The following is a 23,625-nucleotide window of genomic DNA, read 5'->3' on the forward strand; positions in this document are numbered from 1 at the left end:
TTCTGCATTTCCAGTTTCCAACTTCTGCCCACTGTACCTATAACAGTGTTTTTTTTTAAAGTGCCTTGGGTTATCAGTGCTGGCCTAAACACAAAAAGAAATGATGCCCTGTGGACAGCTGGATACTGCACTTTGACCCTGCTATAAAACCAAGATAAGCATGAATACACATGCCCACACTGATGCAAATGCTATGCCTATTTCAAAACAAACCTTGCAGACATCTTTCGTACATTACAAATGTACATTTAAACACACATTGGGACTAAAGATATGAAGTTAAGATTGTGTCAGTAATTAGAAACAAGATAATGACTTAACAAAAAAATACAACAGCTAAATCTTTGCATTAAAATCATTTTGTTTAAAATATGTCCTTTGGAATACACGTCCGATAATAAAATGCCATGGTAATGATCCTGCAGCTGAACTAAGACTATTATTAAGATGCTTTATCGAGTGCTCACAGCAAAACCCCAATGAAACCAATATAGCTGAGGGTTTCTTGAAGCAAGGCCTCCCACTTCTGTTGAACTTGGGGAAATACACCTTGGCCAACTACTGTGGTACATACATGCAGACAGTGTTTCCCAAGCTTATCAGAGCACCTGCATCTTTTACATTCACAGATCAGGCATAACATTATGACATTTAATATTGTGTTGGTCCCCTTTTTACTGCCAAGGGCTGGCCCATCGAGGCATGGACTCCACTAGACCCCTGAAGGTGTGCTGTGGTAATCTTGCACAAAAATGTTAGCAGGGTAGCAGCAGATACTTTAAAGGTGCAGTAGTACTTATGAGGATGCACTGTGTATTCTGACACCTTTCTATCAGAACCAACAATAACTTTAATAATAGCAATAAAGTAAATAATAAAGTGAAATTCCCAAAAACCTTTAGGCCAGAATATGCTTTGTTTAGTTGAGTACTTATCCCAAATGTTTCCAACTTTTTGTAAATCTTGAGAAAATTTCGAATTTAATTACGGAACCGGGACAAATCGCCTGTCAATGGCGTCATATCCGCGTTAACCTCAATTTCCGCTTTTGGCAGACGCATAACGTCTAGCGGCCAGGTAGCGGCACGCTGTTGTAGTTTCGTTCAAATGTATGGACCATGGTATGGACCATTGCAAGCAGACTTTGGAACAAAATGAGAAATCAAAAGAGGACTACGTGGCGTTGGCGGAGATGGCGAGAGCTTCTCAACAAACTTCGACTTGACAGAGTGCCGTTGTTGCATGCTTGTAGACAGGTGAGCAAATGTAGGCTACATAAAACGATTAAATGTTATGTATCTCTTCTCAACACGATGAAATAATATCATCAGTATGATGTTCGATGCTGACGTAGCTCAGTGCTAGTGTGTAAACCAAATGAAACCGCATGCTACTTCTCACAATAATCGCGCCCTGCTTAAGTTACCCCGCCAAGCATGTTTTGGAAAGATTTAAAAATAAGTTAAAAAAGTTAATTTTCATACCTGTTAATTGTGCACTGGAAAAAGAAACTATTTTGCATCTGTTCTTTCACTGCATTTACTCAAGAATATTTTGGAACGTTTTAGAAACATGAAAATTAAGTGTATGATAGAAATATGTGTATTTGATGTCCTTTTTTACTCGGAAAGATAATGCAAAGAACAACATATGATACAGTTATTGATTTTATTAGGAAAATATTAACATAAAAAGAAGTGGGCTCAATCAAATTTTTCACATTTTGTAAATTACTTTAAATTATATGTATACCTCTTGGAACAAACAAAAAACATGTAATGCTTTAATAGAAGCACTGGACTTCATGTACATTTAAATTTCCTCATTTCCTGGCAGCTAATGTTATGTGATACTATGAGCAATAATATGCCTCAATTGTTCTCATGGCATTGAATAATAATAATATTTTTTAAAAAAATAGCGCCCTGCTTCACATCATGAAAACATGAATGCGTTCACTCATCCAGGCGCATTATTTCCCCATAAACATAAGTAGATCCATTGATGTGACAGTTTCCATGATTCCACACTAATTAACTCCATCATATGCCTTTGTTATTGTTTTAAAGAGGCTGGCGACCCCTAGCAGCGAAAAAATACATATGTATAGCTTTAATAAGATGGACCAGTAGTGCACAACCATAGTGCACAATATAACGAAATTGGAAGAAAAAAAAAACCTTTAAGGGTTAGTTCACCAAATATTTAATTGATGTCATTAATGACTCACCCTAATGTTGTTGCACAACTGTAAGACCTCCGTTCATCTTCAGAACACAGCTTAAGATATTTTAGTCCCAGAGCATGCAGTCTATGCACACTATACTGTCCACATGTCCAGAAAGGTAATAAAAATATAATCAAAGTAGTCAATATGTGACATCAGTTGGTTGATTATTAACCTGTTGGCTGTGGCTCACTAGGGGGCCTCAGTGAAAACTTAATTTTAATATATTAATATAATTCATGAATTTTATTGATATGTTACAAAATAAAATATTAATTATATGAATTTGAAAAAAAAACACAACAAAGAACTACCACTCTTGTACGTAGCCTATTCTGTGATTTGTTTTGGATCACAGAGGCTTAAAACACCCAACCGCTTCTTGAACGCAAACTACATTTTTCAGTTGTTTAAAGAAAACCAGTGTCGCGCTAAAATGTTTTGATGGATGATGGTTGTAATAAAGGTAAAAACGATTGCAGTGACACGATAGGCACATGCATGTCCATTATTGATGTGTAAACAAACACTCACTGAAAAAAAGCGCCCTCTGCTCACTGAATATAGTTTTGTGTGGATGACGATTGTAATGAAGGTAAAGATGCTTACAGTAACATGCAGGAGTCATACATTAAGTAGGCGACGCTTGAGTATGTTATTATTGATGCCCAAACAAACCGTGTAGCCCATGTGTGCTCTCGAATCACTGATTGCTATAACATCATATTTCTGCATGAACACAGGTCAATATATTCACGTAGTGGTCCTTGCAATATTGATTTGGAAATAAGGCTGTGAACCATTGGCTTGGCCTACACCGACCAGGCATAACATTATAACCACTGAAAGTGAAGTGAATCATCTCTTCATCACGGCACCTGTTATTAGGTGGGATATAATAGGTAGCAAGTGAACATTTTGTCCTCAAAGTTGACGTGTTAGAAGCAGGAATGGGCAAGTGTAAGGATTTGAGCGAGTTTGTCAACGGCCAAATTGTGATGACTAGACGACTGGTTCAGAGCATCTCCAAAACTGCAGCTCCAACATGTGCTTCAAATGCTGCAAGTAGGAGGGATTTGACAAATATGCAAGTGGGAGGGGCTTATGCCGCGAGTAGGAGGGATTTCACAAATGTGTGTGGAAATCCTTTTCAGTCTATGAGAAATCCCCAAGCGTCGTTGAGGCCAAGGACTGCGGTGAATGAGAGAGGCAGGAAGTAGCGACAGTAATGAAATGAGACCATTAAATATCAGGTTCTATATCATGGTTTAATTTCTTACGTCTTTGTTATTATCGTGTGTCCAGACTGGCTTTCGACGTGACTTCATCGTTTACATTTAGTGGTACTAGACAGTAGGCTATACTCAATGTAAATGATGAAGTCACTTACACCTTTTGCCATACTTAGTGATGCTGTTTTAAATTCAAGGCTGTAATGTGTAAATGCATGAAAAACAGTTGGCTAATGTAAACTTTTGTTGTTGTTACCACCATTCATCTTTACTGCATTTTTTTTTAAAATAGCAGATTAATGTTCTTCTGAAGATTACACATATTACATTGAAATCTCAGGGTGAATAAATTATTTTTTAATGAATAAAATCATGGGAATAAATCATAAACTAGGGTTTATGTTGACATTGAACAATTACAAACATTAAGAATCATTTCTCAGCTCTGTAGGTCCATGAGTGAATGGTGTCCAGAACTCCAAGGGATGACATAAATTAGATAAATTAGACTTTATTACTATTTTTAGTATTCCTTTTAAATGCCACACCTCGACTAACAACTAGTTTATTCATCACCAATTTACACAAAATGTACCAAGTGTTCAGCATTTGTACTCAAAATGGCACTCCAAACAAGTTGAGCGTTCAATATTTTTAAAATAATTTAAAAAAAAGTAACATAACATTTAACATAATCAGTGTTGTTCTTGTTATGGGTTTTATTTTTTAATGTCAATATTTTATTTCTAGCCATAAGAAGTGTGCCTGATTTTTCAGTTTTTATCCCCCAACTATGTCACTGAACCTAGAGCAAACCAATGCCGGGCTTGTAGGCAGCATCTCCTTCTTCAAGAACAACTTCAAGCAATATGTTCTTTAGCAACACTCCTGATAACTGAAAAGATAGCAACAATTAGCACAGGCCGTTAAAAAAGTTAAACAGCACATTATTCAACTACTTGAAGATGAAGCAAGATGGAGGGTCATCATCTCTTAACTGCACATACTTAAAGAAAAATATAAGTGGATTCAAGTTGTAATATTATACACACATTTTAAATCATTATTCAAATTGATTATGCATACCTTGCTAAAATTGTATCTAGTAAAAATTAAGTAATTTAAAATTAGCTGAGCAATATTATAGTTACATGATTAGAAACCCAGCATAGTGTATTTTTGTATTGCCACAGGTTTCAGGGAGAAGTGCAGAGCATTCTAGCCTAGAAATCTAGACGCACCCTAGCGGCAGCAAATTTAATCTGCCCGCAAGTATCGTCCAACAACTCTCAATAAACCTTCTGAGCTGTATTCCCCTAACTCTTGCCGGGCCAATCACATCGTGTATAGAGTCGGTGGGCGGGGCCATAATGACGACGGCCGAGTTGCATTTGCGTGCTTCTAGTAAACACAGAAACTGGTGAATGGCGGTCTTACAAATCAGGTTTGACCACGACTCTGGAAGACTTGGAGTTAAGCTTTTCTCTGAGAAAAGAACAGAGAACGGCACTGAAGTCATTCTTAAAAAGGGAAGATGTGTTCTGAGTTTTGCTGACCGGATACGGTGAATGTTTAATCTATCAACGAGCTCTGTTTCACCTTCGTTGCTCTGGTTGGTGTAGCACTATCCTATCACGTGCAGAGGGAATTGGAAAGACAACCGTTTATCCCGCCCCTCACATTGAGCTGTCAATGGTCAGTTTCCAGACCAGACATCTTGATGTGGGTCTGGCTTGTCAGGCTAAGAGCATTCTTCTGAAATTGGATTAGAATAATTTTTTTTTTTACAATTATCCATTACTTTTTAATTAATAATTTTATTAATTATTAGCAGTACAGCATTATTTGAATACAAGGATGCATTAAATTGATCACAAATTACAGTAAAGACTAGTCAATACAAAAAAACCTAATTGACTACAAAATTACAAACATTAAACTGCTTAATACCTCCATAAACACTCCATAATACCTTCTTATGGTCTTCAAAATCCATGATCGAGAGCAAATTGTAGAAATGAATGTTACAGATTTTGTAATTTGTGTGTGCTACTAAAAAAAAAACTACAGAAATAATTTGGATACACTTTACCCTTATTCTTTTTAAAGACTAAAAACACTGTACAAACACCATTATATGTACTTTTTCACAACTTATAATGCATTTTTACTAAACTAAACAAAATTAACAACAAGCTTACCCCTTCAATTTAACGATGATGAACATGTGAAAGTGTTTTCTTCTTTCTTTGTTTTCTGATGGATCTCAACAACTTACGTTACTGCCACCAACCAATAGCTATACACAGGTTACTCAATATAAACCAATCAAAATCCTCTGGCAGTTTGTACAGCCCACTTGCGGCTAAAGCTCCACCCACTTGCTGCTGACCCACCCATTTGCAGCTGGCTCCGACCTCCGTTTATACCCAACTCGCGGCGTCCGCATCCGCAACCAGTTTTGGATTATTGACCATGTTGACAAGCGTGTGCATTGTTTAAGACTTAGTTTAGAGACCATGATTTCCCTTCTAACACAACTGCTTGCTAAAATTTATAAAGAAATATTAATGTGCATTATTGTTCAAATCACAAGTTTCACCCACAGTCAGGGATTGACACAATTTGTGCGAGACTCACTCGCAGTCGCAATCGTGTCAGTTTATGATTTGTGTCTAACTGATCGCATGGTTTTCGGTTAAAAGGTCAAAATGATCGCATATTAGGCTATTTGAAAACATTTAAAAAATGATTGCAATATCGTTATTATTTTGTCATCTTTATCACGGGATTATGGTGAATAGGTCTGTTTTAACCAAGAGGGAAAAACTCGACATCCCGGGTGTCCTATGAGACGCAGTGCTCTTCTGTAAGTTGTACTTTATAATATAGCCTACCTTCTGACATTCATATTTCGTTCTGTAACTGGAAAAGAAGGGAAGCTCGCCTCATGTGTACATGATCCGCATGATGAGGCGCTCAGTCACGCTTTAGTAAGAGCGCGACATCTAGACCTATACTGTTTGAATTTTGATACAAATTTAACAGGAAGTGGTTATGACAAAATCATTTTATTTATATCTCAGTCATGCCCCCATCTTTCTGCAAAATGTTTACTTTAACTGTAAAAAAGGAGTCTTTGATTCATCTTTTGAAAGCATGAAATGAATGAAAAGAAGGCTATGTTCTTTTATTTTACAGTTAAATTATTATTTATGTAATCAGGGAGTTTTACTTTTTTTTTTAAATGTCGCAAAAGCATTTTGTTTCTACATGAACTGACTACCTCTGAACTTCAATAAAAAAGACTGATATTTGGCATATTTGTGTTTGTTGTAGTTTTCCTGTAAAGATATCGAGATATAGCAAAATATATATCGATATGTTTTTTTCTCCATATCGCCCAGCTCTAGTGGTAAACTGGCGACAGGGTCATGGGTGGCTAAGGCTCATTGATCCACATAGGGAGTGAGGGTTTCCCCGTGTGGTCAAATCAAACAGACAAACTTTAGCTCAAATTACTGCAGAAGTTAATGCTGGTTCTGATAGAAAGGTGTCAGAATATACGGCGCATCGCAGTTTGAGTATGGGGCTGCATATAGCCGCAGACAAGTCAGGGTGACCATAATGACCCCCGTTCAGCACCGAAAGCTCCAACAGTGGACACGAGAGAATCAGAACTGGACCACGGAGCAATAGAAGAAGGTGGCCTGGTCTGATGAATCCCATTTTCTTTTATATTATGTGGATGGCTGGGGGTGTTTGTCGCTTACCTGGGGAACACATGGCACCAGGATGCACTATGGGAAGAAGGCAAGCTGGTGGAGGGCAGTGTGATGCTTTGGGCAATGTTCTGCTGTGAAACCTTGGGTCCTGCCATCCATGTGGATTACTTTGACACGTACAACTTACTACCTAAGCATTGTTGCAGACCATGTACAACCTTTCATGGAAACGGTATTCTCTGGTGGCTGTGGCCTCTTTAAGCAGTATAATGCACCCTGCCACAAAGCAAAAATGATTCAGGAATGGTTTGAGGAGCACAAGAAGTTTGAGGTGTTGACTTAGCCTCCAAATTTCCCAGATTTCAATCAAATTGAGCATCTGTGGGATGTACGGAACAAACCAGTCTGATATTACAAGTCAACTTACTGGACTTAAAGGATTTGCTATTAACATCTTGGTGCCAGATACCACAGCACACCTTCAGGGGTCTAGTGGAGTCCATGCCTTGACGTGTCTATTATTTTTTAATGACGTGTTGCTGTGCTATGATGGTCCAGAGACGTTCTTATTTATGCCTTTAAGGTATAATTCACCCAAAAATGAAAATTGTCATAATTTACTCACCCTCAAGTTGTTCCAAACCTGTATTAGTTTCTTTGTTCTACTGAACACAAAAAAATATGTATTTTGAAGAATGTTTGTAACAAAGCAGAGAGAACAACCATTCACCATAGTATTTTTTCCCTACTATGGTAGTGAATGGTTATTCTCTTTGCTTTGTTACAAACAACGGGGTCCGATAATTCATTCACAAACACAACCAAGTCTTAAATAAATAGTAAAAAACATAATAATCCTTATACAGTAATAAAGTAATTTAAAAATATCAAATTTGAATGATTTTAATAACATTTATAATTTAAAGCATACATATTTTCATACACATGAAGAAGTCCTTACAAACAACAACTGCTGTTAAAATGCTTTTATTTTGAGAGCTTTCCCAGTAAAGGTGCAGTTAATTTGTAATGTTAGCCATTTTCATTCACTTTGGGTATTCAAATAGCCACTCCAGCTGTCCTTAAGTAACCTTTAGGTATCAGATGCTTTAATATTTGCCAGCTGTTAGATGTCAAAAAAACAAAAATATATCTGCTCTCTATTTTTCCTGAGATTTGTACATGGAATGCAATCATCAAAATACTGTACAATAAATTAAACAATATAAAAATCCACATATAACACAAAACAAGTACATACACAAATGTATATACTTAACTGGCAAGTTTAGGAGGAAAGTGTTAAATTCTGTGAGAGCTTGTAGCTATAGCATCTATTTAGTCATGTATTAATCGTTTCACTTTACCAGTATAGTTGAACAGAAATGCTCCATGAGCCTGACCTGTATGAATACAAGAGCCATTCTTTAATGAAAACACACTAGGAACAGGTGTTGATCTGCGGAGCAGCATGATAATGATTTAGTAATATATATGGGTTTAAAACACAATTTACAAACTCATATTCCCACACATTTTAGCATTCTTTGTTTTTTGAAACCTTGTTTTCCTGTGCTCTGATCATTACTAGCTGGCTATTATTTTATATCCCAGTAGTTTTACAATATACACTGCTGAGCAATGCAGACTAGGACTAAATTGAATAGGTGCTTAAAAATCATTACAATTCATTTTTTGGGTGAACTCTTACTTCAGGTGTGTTTAGTACATCACGTATCAAATGAAATTTAAGAGCCAGATTTTAAGCGAGGATTGAACAAAACAGATGACACTGTCAAGGCGAACAAAATGTTTAAGAGCCACGTTAAACATTTTAAAGGTGCCCTAGAATGAAAAATTGAATTAACCTTGCCATAGTAAAATAATAAGAGCTCAGTACATGGACATCACATGCTCTGAGAAATCAAGGGGGCCGAAATCTCAAACAGTCTCAAACACCATTGCCTCCTACTTCTTATGTAAATCTTGTAAATCAAAAACACCACGGAAAAAAAAGTGCTTCTCAACATAAACCCAACTGTGACGCAAGCCTTGGGGATCATTTATATGCACGCCCCCAACATTTGCATCTGTCCAATCATGTGCATTGTCAGTCGGAAATGAGCAAATTATCTAACAACGCTTGAGGATCGCAAAAACCGCAGCTCGGACACACATGATGATCCAGTCTGTGCAGTAGACATGAGGACTTGTATGTCAACAGTCATGGTTGAGGTTTATTATAATCGGATACCACAACAAATCGTTCGTTTGTTCGGCCCATTTCAAGCAAGCCTCGCTCAGGGTCTTAAACTGAAGAAAAGGGCATCTGTATTTCTGCAAGCAGTAGTGATTTATCCATTTATTGACTGTTTAAACAATTTCTGATTAAATTGAAAAGTTTCTTAAGCCCCTTTTTACACTGCGATTCCGGCAAATACACGGATAATGCGACCCCGGCATTTGTTCCCGGGCCACTAGATTTGGTCCATTCACACTGCCAGCGAAATACCGTAATATGTGCGCTTTCACACACAACGCTTAACAGTCCCGGGTCGAGTTGACACGTGACATCCTGATGTGACGGATAATGGCGAGCGATCTCAGCTTCAGCGCGGATAGTAAGGAGCTCCGTGGTCTGGACTTGTGTCCAGTTTGCACACATTTCTGCTTGTTTAATTTTAGTTTCTTTTGTATACGAACACTCTCTGCGTTTAAAACGCCGACTAGCTCTTCTGGCACTGCAGGGTTGTATTATTGAAAAAACAAGCTCTAGGAGTCGCACGATAACTACGTACACGTTGCGGCATTAGTTTCGGCTTTTGTTCACACAGCGCTCGTCCCGGGTCGAATAACACAATATTACTAGGTCCCCGACCCGGGTCGAATTCGGTAATCAATTTCGGGACGTGGTTGCTTTCACACAGAAGGCGACCCGGCAATGTTCCGGGAATATAGCGGATCCGACGTGCAGTGTGAAAGGGGCTTCAGAGAGACAGCATTGTCTAGATAACGCAAGATGCAGTAACAACAGGAAACAGCAAGTACAATACAAAACTAAATAGTGTGCCTAACGTCAGCTTTTCCACCATATAAATTAAAACGACAGTCATTTGACAAGGCTATTCATTTTGTAAAAATATAAGTTATATATTTATATTTTTGAGAACTGAAGCAGGCCTATGATGTTTTTGCATGCTTGTTCAGAGTACATCACAGTCACTGCGTAACATTAGACTACATTGTGACTAACGTTATACAAACGTGCAATAATACGTGCAAAAAATGTTGATTGAATGACATTTTAAGCAGAACATGTCAAGTGGAGATTGCTGAAATGCAGCTTACTTGTTTATTGGTGTTTTCAGATCGTCCGTGTGCGAGAGAGAGCTTGCGTGCGTATGGTTGCCAGATTGGACATGTTTAGGTAAAACACTGAATGTTTTCTTTTCATAGAAAAGCTCTGTTTGGGGGATTTAAATTACTGAAATCTGGCAACCACACGAACGCGAGCTCTTTCTCGCGCACGGATGATCTGAAAACACCAATAAACAAGTAAGCTGCATTTTATCAATCTCCATTTGAGATGTTTTGCTTAGTGTTGTTCAGTCGGTCTGTGTTCTGTCAGGACTCACAAGTCGCTCTGTTGAACAACTGAACTGCTGTGAGCTGCTGAAATAAGCCAATCAGAGCAGAGCTCAACATTAATATTCATGACCCTTCCAAATAAGGCAAAAACAGAGCATTACATTAATTTATAGGGTTGTAAATGGACCTGTAAAACTGTATCTGGACAATTTTTGCCCTTAAATAAGCCACATAGCCTCTATGTAGATATCAGAGAACAATTTAACATATTGTTTCAAATCCTTCTAGGGCACCTTTAAATGAACAGTGTGCTGCATTTGACATCTTCCAGACATTCAAAAGTTTTTGATTTATTGTACAACCCCTTGCATGTACAATATAAAAAGAACCTTGGACTGAAATTCTGGCACAGAGTTGCATCATGTTTCTAAAACCAGAGGAGGAATTGAGTGATGAGGATCATATCTCAATATTTTGTTGCAATATTGTTCTGTTTAACTCTGTGAAGCTGCTTTGAAACAATCGTCATTGTAAAAGCGCTATATAAATAAAGTGGATTGATTGATTGATATCTGATTGGTGTTTTGAGTTGTTTATTTTGATTACAACTATATCTTGCAGTAATCCTTTTCACAGGTTTGGCACTTTGTTGTGATCTTCACTTGCCTCTTTTGCGTAGTCTGAATGTGTTTGTGTGTGAAGGTATGGGTTGAGTCAGAGGTCACCCAGGTTCCACTTGAACAGGAGTTGCGCCTGAAAATCTTCTTCCACGGCATCTCATTTTGCCATACCACAATTAGTTCTTCCCTTCATTTTGACAGTCCAACAACATCCCTGTAATTCCAATTGTGTATCATCTCACCAGGAAATGACCACAACCAACTTCTCAATTACACAAACATGATCAAAATCATTGTCATAATTGTTAGTTCCTTAAATAACTTTTCAGACCCCTTTGTGCTCCTCTTGAGAGTGTCTCGAAGGGCCGTCCCGTTAAAAACACGGGGATCACTATTACACACCCAATTTTCACCTGGGAATGTTGACCCTACCTCCTGTTTGGAAGTAGACATCAAGCTTATGAGATATCTGCCATGACTACACCTCCATGGCTATTTCTCAGGGCTGAACCAACCAGATGTTGGCATCCTCTTGCCCCATGTCCTCCTCTTCCTCCTCTTCGTCCTCCTCTTCCAAAGGCTCATGGGTCCTGAGGGCAAGCTCACGGAGGAAGTCAGGCTCATGAGCCGAGTTCTGGGAGGCGGACTTAAGGCCGATTTTCTTCTTAGTTAGATGGAACTGGTCACGAATGAAGTTGTAAAAGTCATATTCGTACTTCATCCTTTGGTAAAGCACCTGCAGGGCCTCTATAGTCGGCATGTGTTTCTTTACTGTGCCTGTAAGGTTCCCCATCTTCCAGAATGCTGCAGGGAAATCAGATTGACTAAATTATGAGCCACAGAGAAAGCTACAGTATCCAATTCAAAATTGCCAAAAATAATTTGGCACATCTGTTTAAAGATGTTTAATTTTCCAAAACCTTCCCACATGATTTAAATATGGTTTTGAATGTTCTCATTAGCCTTAAAATTGCTCTTTCATTTTTATTCATATTTTATTCATATATCATTTGAATTCAAACAAATGGAATAAAACTCACTTGGACTCTTGTAGATGGTTAGGACATCACTAAAGTAGTGAGGTAGGAGTCTCTCCAGCAGGAGCAATACATCCTCCAGCTCTTCCAGAATTCCCACAAGAAGGAAGTTCTCTATAACGTTTTGTTTGGCCCTTTCCAAAGCCCAAACTCCAGGCTCTCTGTAGCAGACAAAGAATATAATTATTTGACATGAAAATTATCTATTTTTCAGTTTGCTTAACCAAAGAGATTCTTTGTGAAACCAGAAACCTCTATGACTCTCATTCTTCTGCAAATCACACAAAAGAAAATATTTTGAAGAATGTTGGTAACTAAACAATTTCGGTATCCAACAACAAAGCTAGGGTGACCATGGCACACTTTTAATTCCTAACTCTTTTTAAAAAAAGCCTTTATTTCATGGCTGCACTCTCCTACGTGTTATGCCTTCCTCGGAGAGAGTAGCACTCTGTTTCAGTTCTCATTGACATCCATTGTATTTTTGTCTTTACAATGGAAAGTCAATATAGGGAACTATAGCTATTTGGTTGCCAACATTCTTCAAATTATAATCTTTTGTGTTTCATAGATTGCAGAAGAAAGAAAAACTGGCGGGCAAGTGAAACTGCTGAGTAATAAATCTGCAAGATTAAAATACAGCTATTTAACTCTATAATATCACCTATCTTTCAAGTGTATTATAAAAATACCTAGGGCGTAGGTTTGATTTTGACATTAGTGGGAACGTAAAAGGAAGGAAAAAACCTTTATTCAAGGATTGACATTAAGGATTGTAGTCTCTCATCAGCATCAGAGTACATACATAATGTAATAACCTATATGATATATTGATACTGTGAATTACACAGTTTTTTGGGGGGGTGAGAGAACGATTGCTCACTACACATCAGTTTATTTTAATATCAAAATTGACTGAACCAATGGTGATTCTGAAAAACAAAACAAGAAAAAAAGTGCAACTTTATCTACTGTTGTAACCAACACAACTTTCAGGCGCATTTGGTTGAAAGATAAACCAACCACGCACTCTTATTTTTAGTTTGTTTTTGATTTTGCAGATATTTGACCTAACAGTTTGCATCATACATTCAGTTTTACAATAATAGGTTAAAGTTGAAGAGGGTAAACTTAATCTTTTAACTGAACAGTGTACGTAGGCTGCGTTTCAAACATTACTCTTGCTAAATGCACGTCCTTGAAAGAGAGAGGTTTTCTTAAGCATTTACTTTGACTTCTCTGTAAATGTTTTCAGATAAAAAGTCAAAATTACAACATCAGTGGTTACATACACTGCCTTGCGAAAGTATTCAGCCCCCTTGAATTTTGCGAACTTTTGCCACATTTCAGGCTTCAAACATAAAGATATAAAACTGTAATTTTTTGTGAAGAATTAACAACAAGTGGAACACAATCATGAAGTGGAACGAATTTTTTTGGATATTTTAAACCTTTTTAACAAATCAAAAACTGAAAAATTGGACGTGCAAAGTTCAAGGGGGCCGAATATTTTCGCAAGGCACTGTAAGTATATATTTTTTATTGTTTTCAATCAAAATTATTGCTAGATAAAATTCAGCATCACTGCATATTGGTAGGGACATGTCCACTTGTAAATTCTACGTACTAACTCATCAACTTTAATACCTAAATGATGGGTCATAAACTTATAATTACCTGCACTGAGGGTGTTGTCCACAAAAATATGGAACGATGTAGAAGAGGCGTGGGTTGGAGCACTCAGGGTAGTTCTCCATGATGCAAACGTTAATGTCCTGCAGTGGAGAAAAGGAGAAATGAGTCAGACAGACAAAGCTACAGCAAAAAAGAAAGCAGCATATTGAGACAAAAAAAAAAAAGCAAACGAAGCAACAACTCAATGTGACTATAAATCATAGACATTGTCAATTTCACTGGACTACATGCTTTAAATTATAACTGTAGCATCAAAAGTACTGCCATTCAGTTCTAGTGAACACTAGGGGGCACCACTTACACAAACAATGAAACACGGTCTCCTGAAAGTTGTGTCAGCACTGATGGTACATCCAAAACACAAACAATCACTCATCTGGACCCAGTGCATTAACTAGAGCAGCGTCTTATCCCTTTATTTGACCCAAAAGTTATAATGAACTTTTTAAGGAAAATATGTAAAGGCAATCCACCAACACTCATATGACCACAACCATTGTGTTTTGTTTTAGACTGAGATAAAAACATGCGTTTCTCCCTTGTGTAATTATCAAGATTACAATACATCAAGTCACCAAAGAACAATATGAATGAGTAAATAGATTATATGGAAAAACGGAAAATGTGAAAGATGTCCAATATGCAATTTTACTCAAAATAACAATACAGCCAATGTTGCTATACTGCATGCGAACTTATTACATGCTGAAAAGTAGATGGTCAAGATGACATTTCTTAGAAAAGAGGGCAATTTGTCAAGTTAACAGCCTGGTCTCTAACTCGTGCACAAGAGAGGTTAAGTAAAGACCACATAACCACGAGGCCCTAGACTCCACGCACTCCTTCCCTTTCATGAGCCCCAGGTGGGGGAATCACATGCAAGCTGTGGGTCTAGAAGAGAAGGGCCCTCATGCTGGCAGGTAGAAAAACATACTCCGAGTTATTTCAGCATTAATCTTTCACAGTAGAATGGCCTTTACATATGCCAAGTATGAGTCGATATGTGAACATTATTTCTCTGTCTTTCATTAAGCCCTAATTCAGGAAATTAAAAGGGCCCCTTAAAGGTGAAACCCATTTGCAATACATCTTGTACGGTCCGAAAGATTTTAGAAATTTACTGGGATTATTTTTATATCCTGACCATTAAAAGCATGAATGCTTTTTAATTATCAGCCACTTTCGATTATTAATGTTTCTGATAGTTTCTCCAGTTTTTTTTGACCCCTCCAAATGGTGCAATTTAAATATGCTTAAACTGCACACACATTATCTTGGCAGTCTTGCTCATTTTAAGCTGGTTTTCCCTTCATTTTGAATAAGAGTTAACTGGCTTTTATTTTTATTTTTTATTTTTTAAGAACTGTCCCTCTCCCAAATTCTGTACTTTCACTTTCTAAAATACTTGTTCCACATTCCAAATGCTTTTTTTGAGCAATTTATAAAATCTGTACAGGATACATATTTTTATTATACATGATAAAGGATACATAAAGCAAAATTGCATTATATCTTAGCTTCTCCAAATTTGCTATTTGTTACACAGGTGCATCCTGGGATTCTTTTTTAAACAGTTTAAGATATTAACATACAGTGGAAACTGTAACCATTTACACTAAATTTAAATACAGTAAAATCATATTAAATTAATTAAAGCATAAGCATTCAGATAAAAAGGTTTTTAAGATATGTGTCAAACATTTGACTGGACAAAAGCTTGATATCTTGTCATTATATTTGTATATTTATATTAGATATAAGCAATGAAGAAGAAAAAAAAAACATTGCTTAAAACGTTATTAGCTGTATATAATATACCAAAACATGCACAGAATTCTGGAGAAACTTAATTCACTTATGCCTGGGAACTAAAGCAACAAAAACTAAACAAAATAAAACTAGATTGCTGTGTTTAGCTTGCTTTCACTGTTCTCTAAACGTGTTCATTTGTTGACAATATCAAGCTGATGCACTGGCGATTCCTTCAAAGCAGTGGAGCTCCAGGAGGGCCAGTTCCTTTAACAATACTCACTCTATGTGTATCTGAATGGAGTCTAAAAGCCAAGTGCGCATCAATGTCCTTTCATCCACATCTCCACTCCGCCAATGGACACACATACAACTCTGATGGATATGCACTTTGAACGCACAGATGCTATTGCTGAAAGAAAAACAAGTAATGTCCCATTTGGGCTTCCGTTGACTTTTAAGTTTATAAAAAGGAAACAAGTATTTAAGTACAGAAAGCCAGATGATCAAAAGGGCAAATTTCTGCAGGGAACAAAAGGAACAGAAATGTCATCCTCTAACAGATCAGCAATTACGCAGCAACTTAAAGAACAGCATACTCAAGCCCTGAAGAGATAATGATGCCTTAAAGCTGCGCCAGACATTTAAAAGTAACAATTAAAAACAACTTCAATGAGGTGGAAGATGCTGTTTGGTGGAGTGGAGGGGGAAAAAAGAGTAACAAACAGTCTTTTTGGATATATGAAATTACATATAAAAAGTTACAGCAAATCGTGTACTTCTGGCAAACATCCCGAGCAGTAAAACCGGCCAGTGTTTCTCTCTCTAGAAGGACCCACTTCAGCTCAGGTGACACACTTATTTGGCCTTGTGTTCTTGATTCAGTCCCAAGGTGGCCATTTCACTAAGCACCTAGAACACAGCCATTGCCATTTACCCCTAAAGTACCTCCAGATGGACCAGGCAACATGCTCTGCCTCACACGAAAGAAACGTTTTTTTAGTCTAGAAAACACTAGAGAGAAAAAAAAAAGCAAATAATACTGGTTACTGCATACATGATGCTTGGCTATATTAATACTGACCACTGTCTGAGCAAAGCAGAGATTAGACGAGATGATTTGAGACAAAACGAGATGATAGGATACGATAGGAGACAAGTCGTCAGTCTGCCAGAGAAACAAGACGCTGGATGATTTACACTTCCTATGCATACACACACACATGCACGTCTAGTTTACCATCTTTGTGGGGACTCTCTTAATGAATGTAATGTTTTTATACTGTTCAAACTGTATATACTATCCCCTTACACTGACCCTACCCCGAAACCTACCCATCACACAAAACTGCATTTTTACATGTTCAGAAATCGAATTCTGTATGATTTGTAAGCTTGTTTCCTCACGTGGACCTCAATTTAACGTCTCAACAGTGACACAAGTCCCCATGATTCAGTGTGCAGTCAAGTCCCCACCAGGGTAGAAAAGCATGAACACACACACGCAGTGCAGCTTTAATGTTTTTTGTCATTAGTAAACATGGCAGTACTACAGCTTTGAAGGTCTGCCAGCATACCTCGCACAAAAACAGTGTTTTTTCAGAGAAATGGCCTTGCTGAACAACAGAGTGGGCTGGCACGAATACATACATATATATATACAGTCTTGTTCAAAATAATAGCAGTACAATGTGACTAACCAGAATAATCAAGGTTTTTCGTATATTTTTTTATTGATACATGGCAAACAAGTTACCAGTAGGTTCAGTAGATTCTCAGAAAACAAACAAGACCCAGCATTCATGATATGCACGCTCTTAAGGCTGTGCAATTGGGCAATTAGTTGAATTAGTTGAAAGGGGTGTGTTCAAAAAAATAGCAGTGTGGCATTCAATCACTGAGGTCATCAATTTTGTGAAGAAACAGGTGTGAATCAGGTGGCCCCTATTTAAGGATGAAGCCAACACTTGTTGAACATGCATTTGAAAGCTGAGGAAAATGGGTCGTTCAAGACATTGTTCAGAAGAACAGCGTACTTTGATTAAAAAGTTGATTAGAGAGGGGAAAACCTATAAAGAGGTGCAAAAAATGATAGGCTGTTCAGCTAAAATGATCTCCAATGCCTTAAAATGGAGAGCAAAACCAGAGAGACGTAGAAGAAAACGGAAGACAACCATCAAAATGGATAGAAGAATAACCAGAATGGCAAAGGCTCAGCCAATGATCACCTCCAGGATGATCAAAGACAGTCTGGAGTTACCTGTAAGTACTGTGACAGTTAGAAGACGTCTGTGTGAAGCTAATCTATTTTCAAGAATCCCCCGCAAAGTCCCTCTGTTAAAAAAAAGGCATGTGCAGAAGAGGTTACAATTTGCCAAAGAACACATCAACTGGCCTAAAGAGAAATGGAGGAACATTTTGTGGACTGATGAGAGTAAAATTGTTCTTTTTGGGTCCAAGGGCCACAGGCAGTTTGTTAGACGACCCCCAAACTCTGAATTCAAGCCACAGTACACAGTGAAGACAGTGAAGCATGGAGGTGCAAGCATCATGATATGGGCATGTTTCTCCTACTATGGTGTTGGGCCTATTTATCGCATACCAGGGATCATGGATCAGTTTGCATATGTTAAAATACTTGAAGAGGTCATGTTGCCCTATGCTGAAGAGGACATGCCCTTGAAACGGTTGTTTCAACAAGACAATGACCCAAAACACACTAGTAAACGGGCAAAGTCTTGGTTCCAAACCAACAAAATTAATGTTATGGAGTTGCCAGCCCAATCTCCAGACCTTAATCCAATTGAGAACTTGTGGGGTGATATCAAAAATGCTGTTTCTGAAGCAAAACCAAGAAATGTGAATGAATTGTGGAATGTTGTTAAAGAATCATGGAGTGGAATAACAGCTGAGAGGTGCCACAAGTTGGTTGACTCCATGCCACACAGATGTCAAGCAGTTTTAAAAAACTGTGGTCATACAACTAAATATTAGTTTAGTGATTCACAGGATTGCTAAATCCCAGGAAAAAAAAATGTTTGTACAAAATAGTTTTGAGTTTGTACAGTCAAAGGTAGACACTGCTATTTTTTTGAACACACCCCTTTCAACTAATTGCCCAATTGCACAGCCTTAAGAGCGTGCATATCATGAATGCTGGGTCTTGTTTGTTTTCTGACAATCTACTGAACCTACTGGTAACTTGTTTGCCATGTAGCAATAAAAAATATACTAAAAACCTTGATTATTCTGGTTAGTCACATTGTACTGCTATTATTTTGAACAAGACTGTATATATATATATATATATATATATATATATATATATATATATATATATATATATATATATATATATATATAATATTATTATTATTATTTTTTCAACTTTCTATTCATCAAAAAATCTTAAAAATATCATAGTTCCCTAAAAAAATATTAATAAGCACAACCATTTTCAACATAATAAGAAGTGGTTCTTGATAAGCAAATCTGCATGATTTCAGAAAGATCATGTGGCACTAAAGACTGGACTGGAGTAATGATGCTGAAAATTCAGCTTTGCCATTACAGGAATAAATTACATTTTAAAATATATATAAAAAGGAGAAAACAGTTATTATTAATGGTAATAATGTTTCACAATATCAATGTCTTTACTGTATTTTTGATCAAATAAATGCATAAATATAATTAGCATATGAGATTTATTTCAAAAACATAGACCCCACTCTTTTCAAAGCTATAGTGTACATTTTATATAATAAGCATAATAGTCTTTTTAAAAAATTAAAAAAAATTGCCAATTGGTATATCTTTTTCACACTGTGTCTTGAGTATTTTTCACACCAGAGGGCTGTCCAAACTGGGCCACTGAACTAAGCCACCTAGCAAACATACTCACACAAAGACACCAATTGTTAAAAGGAACACTAACACACACTTTATAAAAATCGCTTGCTTCAAACATATAGGACTCTGCAATATCAAATTACCTTACAGTGTCCAGTTGTAATGCAAATGTGTTTGTGCTGGTGAATTTATGTATCTGAAATTGTGTGTATGTGGGTGTGCACATCCATGCAGATTGTGGGGGGATCCCCAAGTACGTCACAGATTATTATAATTAAATTAAATTCAAATGGAAAGTTTCAAAATGAAACTTCAATAGCATACCATCTGAAGACTCATTCCTGAAAGGGCTCAGCTATTACAGACACATAAATCAAGCAAACAGATATGTTTAGTGAGAGATAGATCACAAGCCACAGTAATCCTAAACTATAAAAAAAAACGAGATGTGGTTAACCAGGCCTCCAGGAAGAGAGAGGATCTTAAGAAGAGGTTATGTTCTATATTGCCAAGGTCTGATTATATTTATTGTAGTCTCTCATTAGCTAAATTTAACTCCTATCAGAACATAACTGCTACTGTCTGTCATGTGTATTCCTTTAAGATTACAAATCATAAAAACGATTAAATTGTAATGGTTAGTGTTGGAGGATATATATATATATATATAACATTTTTATGTAGTCGTATGATATGGATTTAAATTTTATTTAAAGTCAGCTTGCAACATTTTAAAATCTATAAAGCAAGAAAAAAAAAAAGTGTTCATTAGTATTCCCATTCATTTTAAAATCTATCATCATAGTTCTTGGAACCACATAACTTTTTGAGTCAATAACCAAACCAATAACACAAACACGTGATGTGTATGTGTGTGTATCGCTCCCTGGGGAACAAAACGTATAACTGTACCTTTAAATTGGTCCTTAGGGTACAGTTATACCATTGTTTTCCTCGGTTTGTGGTTTTTGTTAAAGTGTAAACAAAACATATAATTGCTCAAAACAGGAAGAATAATGTTTGACTAAACAATAATAAATAATATTCACCAACAATACTTGCTTGTCACAGATCAGATGTTTTAAATATTGATTTTTAAAAACATTCTAAAGGGGGAACGTATAGATGCACATAGATATCAAGAATCAGCATATGAATCTCAACAATGGTGACCTAATTAATGCTGAAATGCATGCTGGGAGTCACAAGTTTTATACTGTGGTGGCTTAGAAGGGTTGGAGAAAAACTCTGGAGGATATCAAATCTCTAGGGCAGAACTTTCCTATCCCTGACTTAGAGGTACAAAAATGTACCCTTAAGGGTACCACCCCAGTGACAGCCACTTGTACCTTAAAAGGTACAAATTTGATTTTTTATTTTTTTTTGACAGTGTATGTGACCACTGTTGGCACTTTCAGTGTTGGAAAGTAGGGCTGTGCAATATATCGAAATGCCGTGGTTCTCATAGAAAAATGGACATGCATTATACAAGCAGCTGTTGGAGTTAAAAATCTTCATTTGTGTTCTACTAAAGAAACAAACACGCCTACATCTTGGATGCCTTGGGGGTCAACATCATATTTTCATGTTTGTGGTGAACTATCCCTTTAACTAGTAACTTGATAAAGACAAAGTCCCAGTTAATGTTCCAGATTAATGTGTGTCTGGGAAACTGGCCATTTATGTTTTATGAATAACAGATATGAGCCATAATTCTGTCACAACCCTTAATCGACTGATGTAATTCTTAAAGCAATGCCAAGTTTTCATATGACTGTTTTCAGTTGCAGCACTTGTAGTTTTTTCAAATCCAAATCAGAGGTTAGAGCATTTAGCAACACAATTGACTAAAAAAGCTAGCATGACTAATCAATTCCTGAACATTCTGCTCACATTGTCTGAGCTAATTTCCAAACATACAGCCAAACTCCTTCACCCACTCTTTGTGCAACAAGTTCATTACCAAGGGGAAATAAAGTCCGCAAGTCAAGTCACTTGATGGTCACGCTGCCATTTTATTTTCTATGTAAACTTGTATGCATGCAAGTACAACTTCTATCTGATTGCATAGGTAAAATTACTAGTCTTATTGTATGTATCTATGGTACACTAAACTACAGTAAACCCTTCACATCACTTTGAACCTGCGTTTTTTTACTAAATGAGGCTGCATCCCTATAGGAACCAGCAAAACAAGGGTTAGTGCACAAGATTAACAAAGAGCATGTGAAAGTGTGCTTAATAGGATTGAGTTTCTGTGCCTAATTGGGTATTTCTTTAACTACAAAGGGGTGCAGCTTAAGAGGTTAAATTTTCCCACAACAGTAAATATATATATATTTTTTTTTGTGTGTCTTTTCCCCCCTGAACGAACAAATAGCATTTCCATTTTAAAACTCTGAATACATAATGACCATTGCTAAATCTGTGCCTGCACTTGCGCAACTTCTGACATGATTTAAAATGTGTTTGTTTTAATAAAACATAGAACATTAAAGTGCCTGTAGTTTAAGAAATACCTGATTAATAAAATGTCAGGAAAAAAACAGGCATTAGGAAGAAGAGTAAGAATTTAGGAAGAGCCTGACCAAATATCTCTCGTCATCTTTCATCTGGGGTGTGCGGATCAAGTGATTCTGCTCTCCTCTCCAGTCCCCAAAACGACGGAAAAAGTAATTGGAGAGGAAACGGTTAATGGGATCCCTGATGATGTTTATGTAGACAGGTTGTTCTATTCTAAACCTAAGAAATAAAGAGAAAAAGAGAATGAGCACTGTACCGATCACTAATTTAATGGCAGCAAATATTTGGCTGTGTTTTAATCTGGGAGCTGATCAGATACATTCAGATAAATAATTCCTCATTTGCTTACCTTGTGAAATTGAGAAAGTGAACATGTCTGGTGTACAGAAAAGGCTGCGGAATAGTGCTAATGTTTCTCATCAAATCCACCTGGCAAAACATCAACACAAATAAACAGAGCTCAAAATGCATGTTACATAACCATTCATGAGCATATCCTCTTTTAAGAACACTGACAATTATGATAAAACAAAATAGCAATAGGGTGAAACAAGTTACAATTGCAGAGCACAAAATAAAGCAACAATAATAAATTAATTTATAACAAAAATAATTTAACTAGAAGCATCAGCTGCATGGCATGTATTTATAAATACTTCCTGTCAAACAAATAAATAAAGCACTCACAAACAAATTACATGGTAAAATTATATTATGGCTATTAAACAAGGTCCTTCTCAAAAAATTTGCATATTGTGATAAAAGTTCATTATTTTCCATAATGTAATGATACAAATTAAACTTTCATATATTTTAGATTCATTGCACACCAACTGAAATATTGCAGGTCTTTTATTGTTTTAATTCTGATGATTTTGGCATACAGCTCATGAAAACCCAAAATTCCTGTCTCAAAAAATTAGCATATTTCATCCGACCAATAAAAGAAAAGTGTTTTTAATACAAAAAAAGTCAACCTTCAAATAATTATGTTCAGTTATGTACTCAGTACTTGGTCGGGAATCCTTTTGCAGAAATGACTGCTTCAATGCGGCGTGGCATGGAGGCGATCAGCCTGTGGCACTGCTGAGGTGTGATGGAGGCCCAGGATGCTTCGATAGCGGCCTAAAGCTCATCCAGAGTGTTGGGTCTTGAGTCTCTCAACTTTCTCTTCACAATATCCCACAGATTCTCTATGGGGTTCAGGTCAGGAGAGTTGGCAGGCCAATTGAGCACAGTAATACCATGGTCAGTAAACCATTTACCAGTGGTCACTGTGAGCAGGTGCCAGGTCGTGCTGAAAAACGAAACTCCATAAAGCTTTTCAGCAGATGGAAGCATGAAGTGCTCCAAAATCTCCTGATAGCTAGCTGCATT

At 36.9% G+C, this 23,625-nt stretch overlaps 1 protein-coding gene across 3 annotated transcripts in view; it reads right to left on the reverse strand.

Annotated features, from left to right (window-relative positions):
* Window positions 1-10,597: 10,597 nt before the first annotated feature.
* usta (uronyl 2-sulfotransferase a) overlaps window positions 10,598-23,625 on the reverse strand; it is a 66,792-nt gene continuing 53,764 nt past the window's right edge. For all 3 annotated transcript variants that reach the window (XM_067418606.1, XM_067418607.1, XM_067418608.1), the window contains 5 exons: window positions 22,598-22,677; window positions 22,314-22,467; window positions 14,107-14,204; window positions 12,433-12,590; window positions 10,598-12,196 (listed from right to left, as the gene is read on the reverse strand). In XM_067418606.1, coding sequence (XP_067274707.1) covers window positions 11,892-12,196; window positions 12,433-12,590; window positions 14,107-14,204; window positions 22,314-22,467; window positions 22,598-22,677 — 795 coding nt within the window. In that variant the 3' untranslated portion in view covers window positions 10,598-11,891. The remainder of the gene's footprint in view (window positions 12,197-12,432; window positions 12,591-14,106; window positions 14,205-22,313; window positions 22,468-22,597; window positions 22,678-23,625) is intronic.

The sequence above is a fragment of the Pseudorasbora parva genome, chromosome 15 (assembly GCF_024679245.1).
Source record: "Pseudorasbora parva isolate DD20220531a chromosome 15, ASM2467924v1, whole genome shotgun sequence".
Taxonomy (NCBI): domain Eukaryota; kingdom Metazoa; phylum Chordata; class Actinopteri; order Cypriniformes; family Gobionidae; genus Pseudorasbora; species Pseudorasbora parva.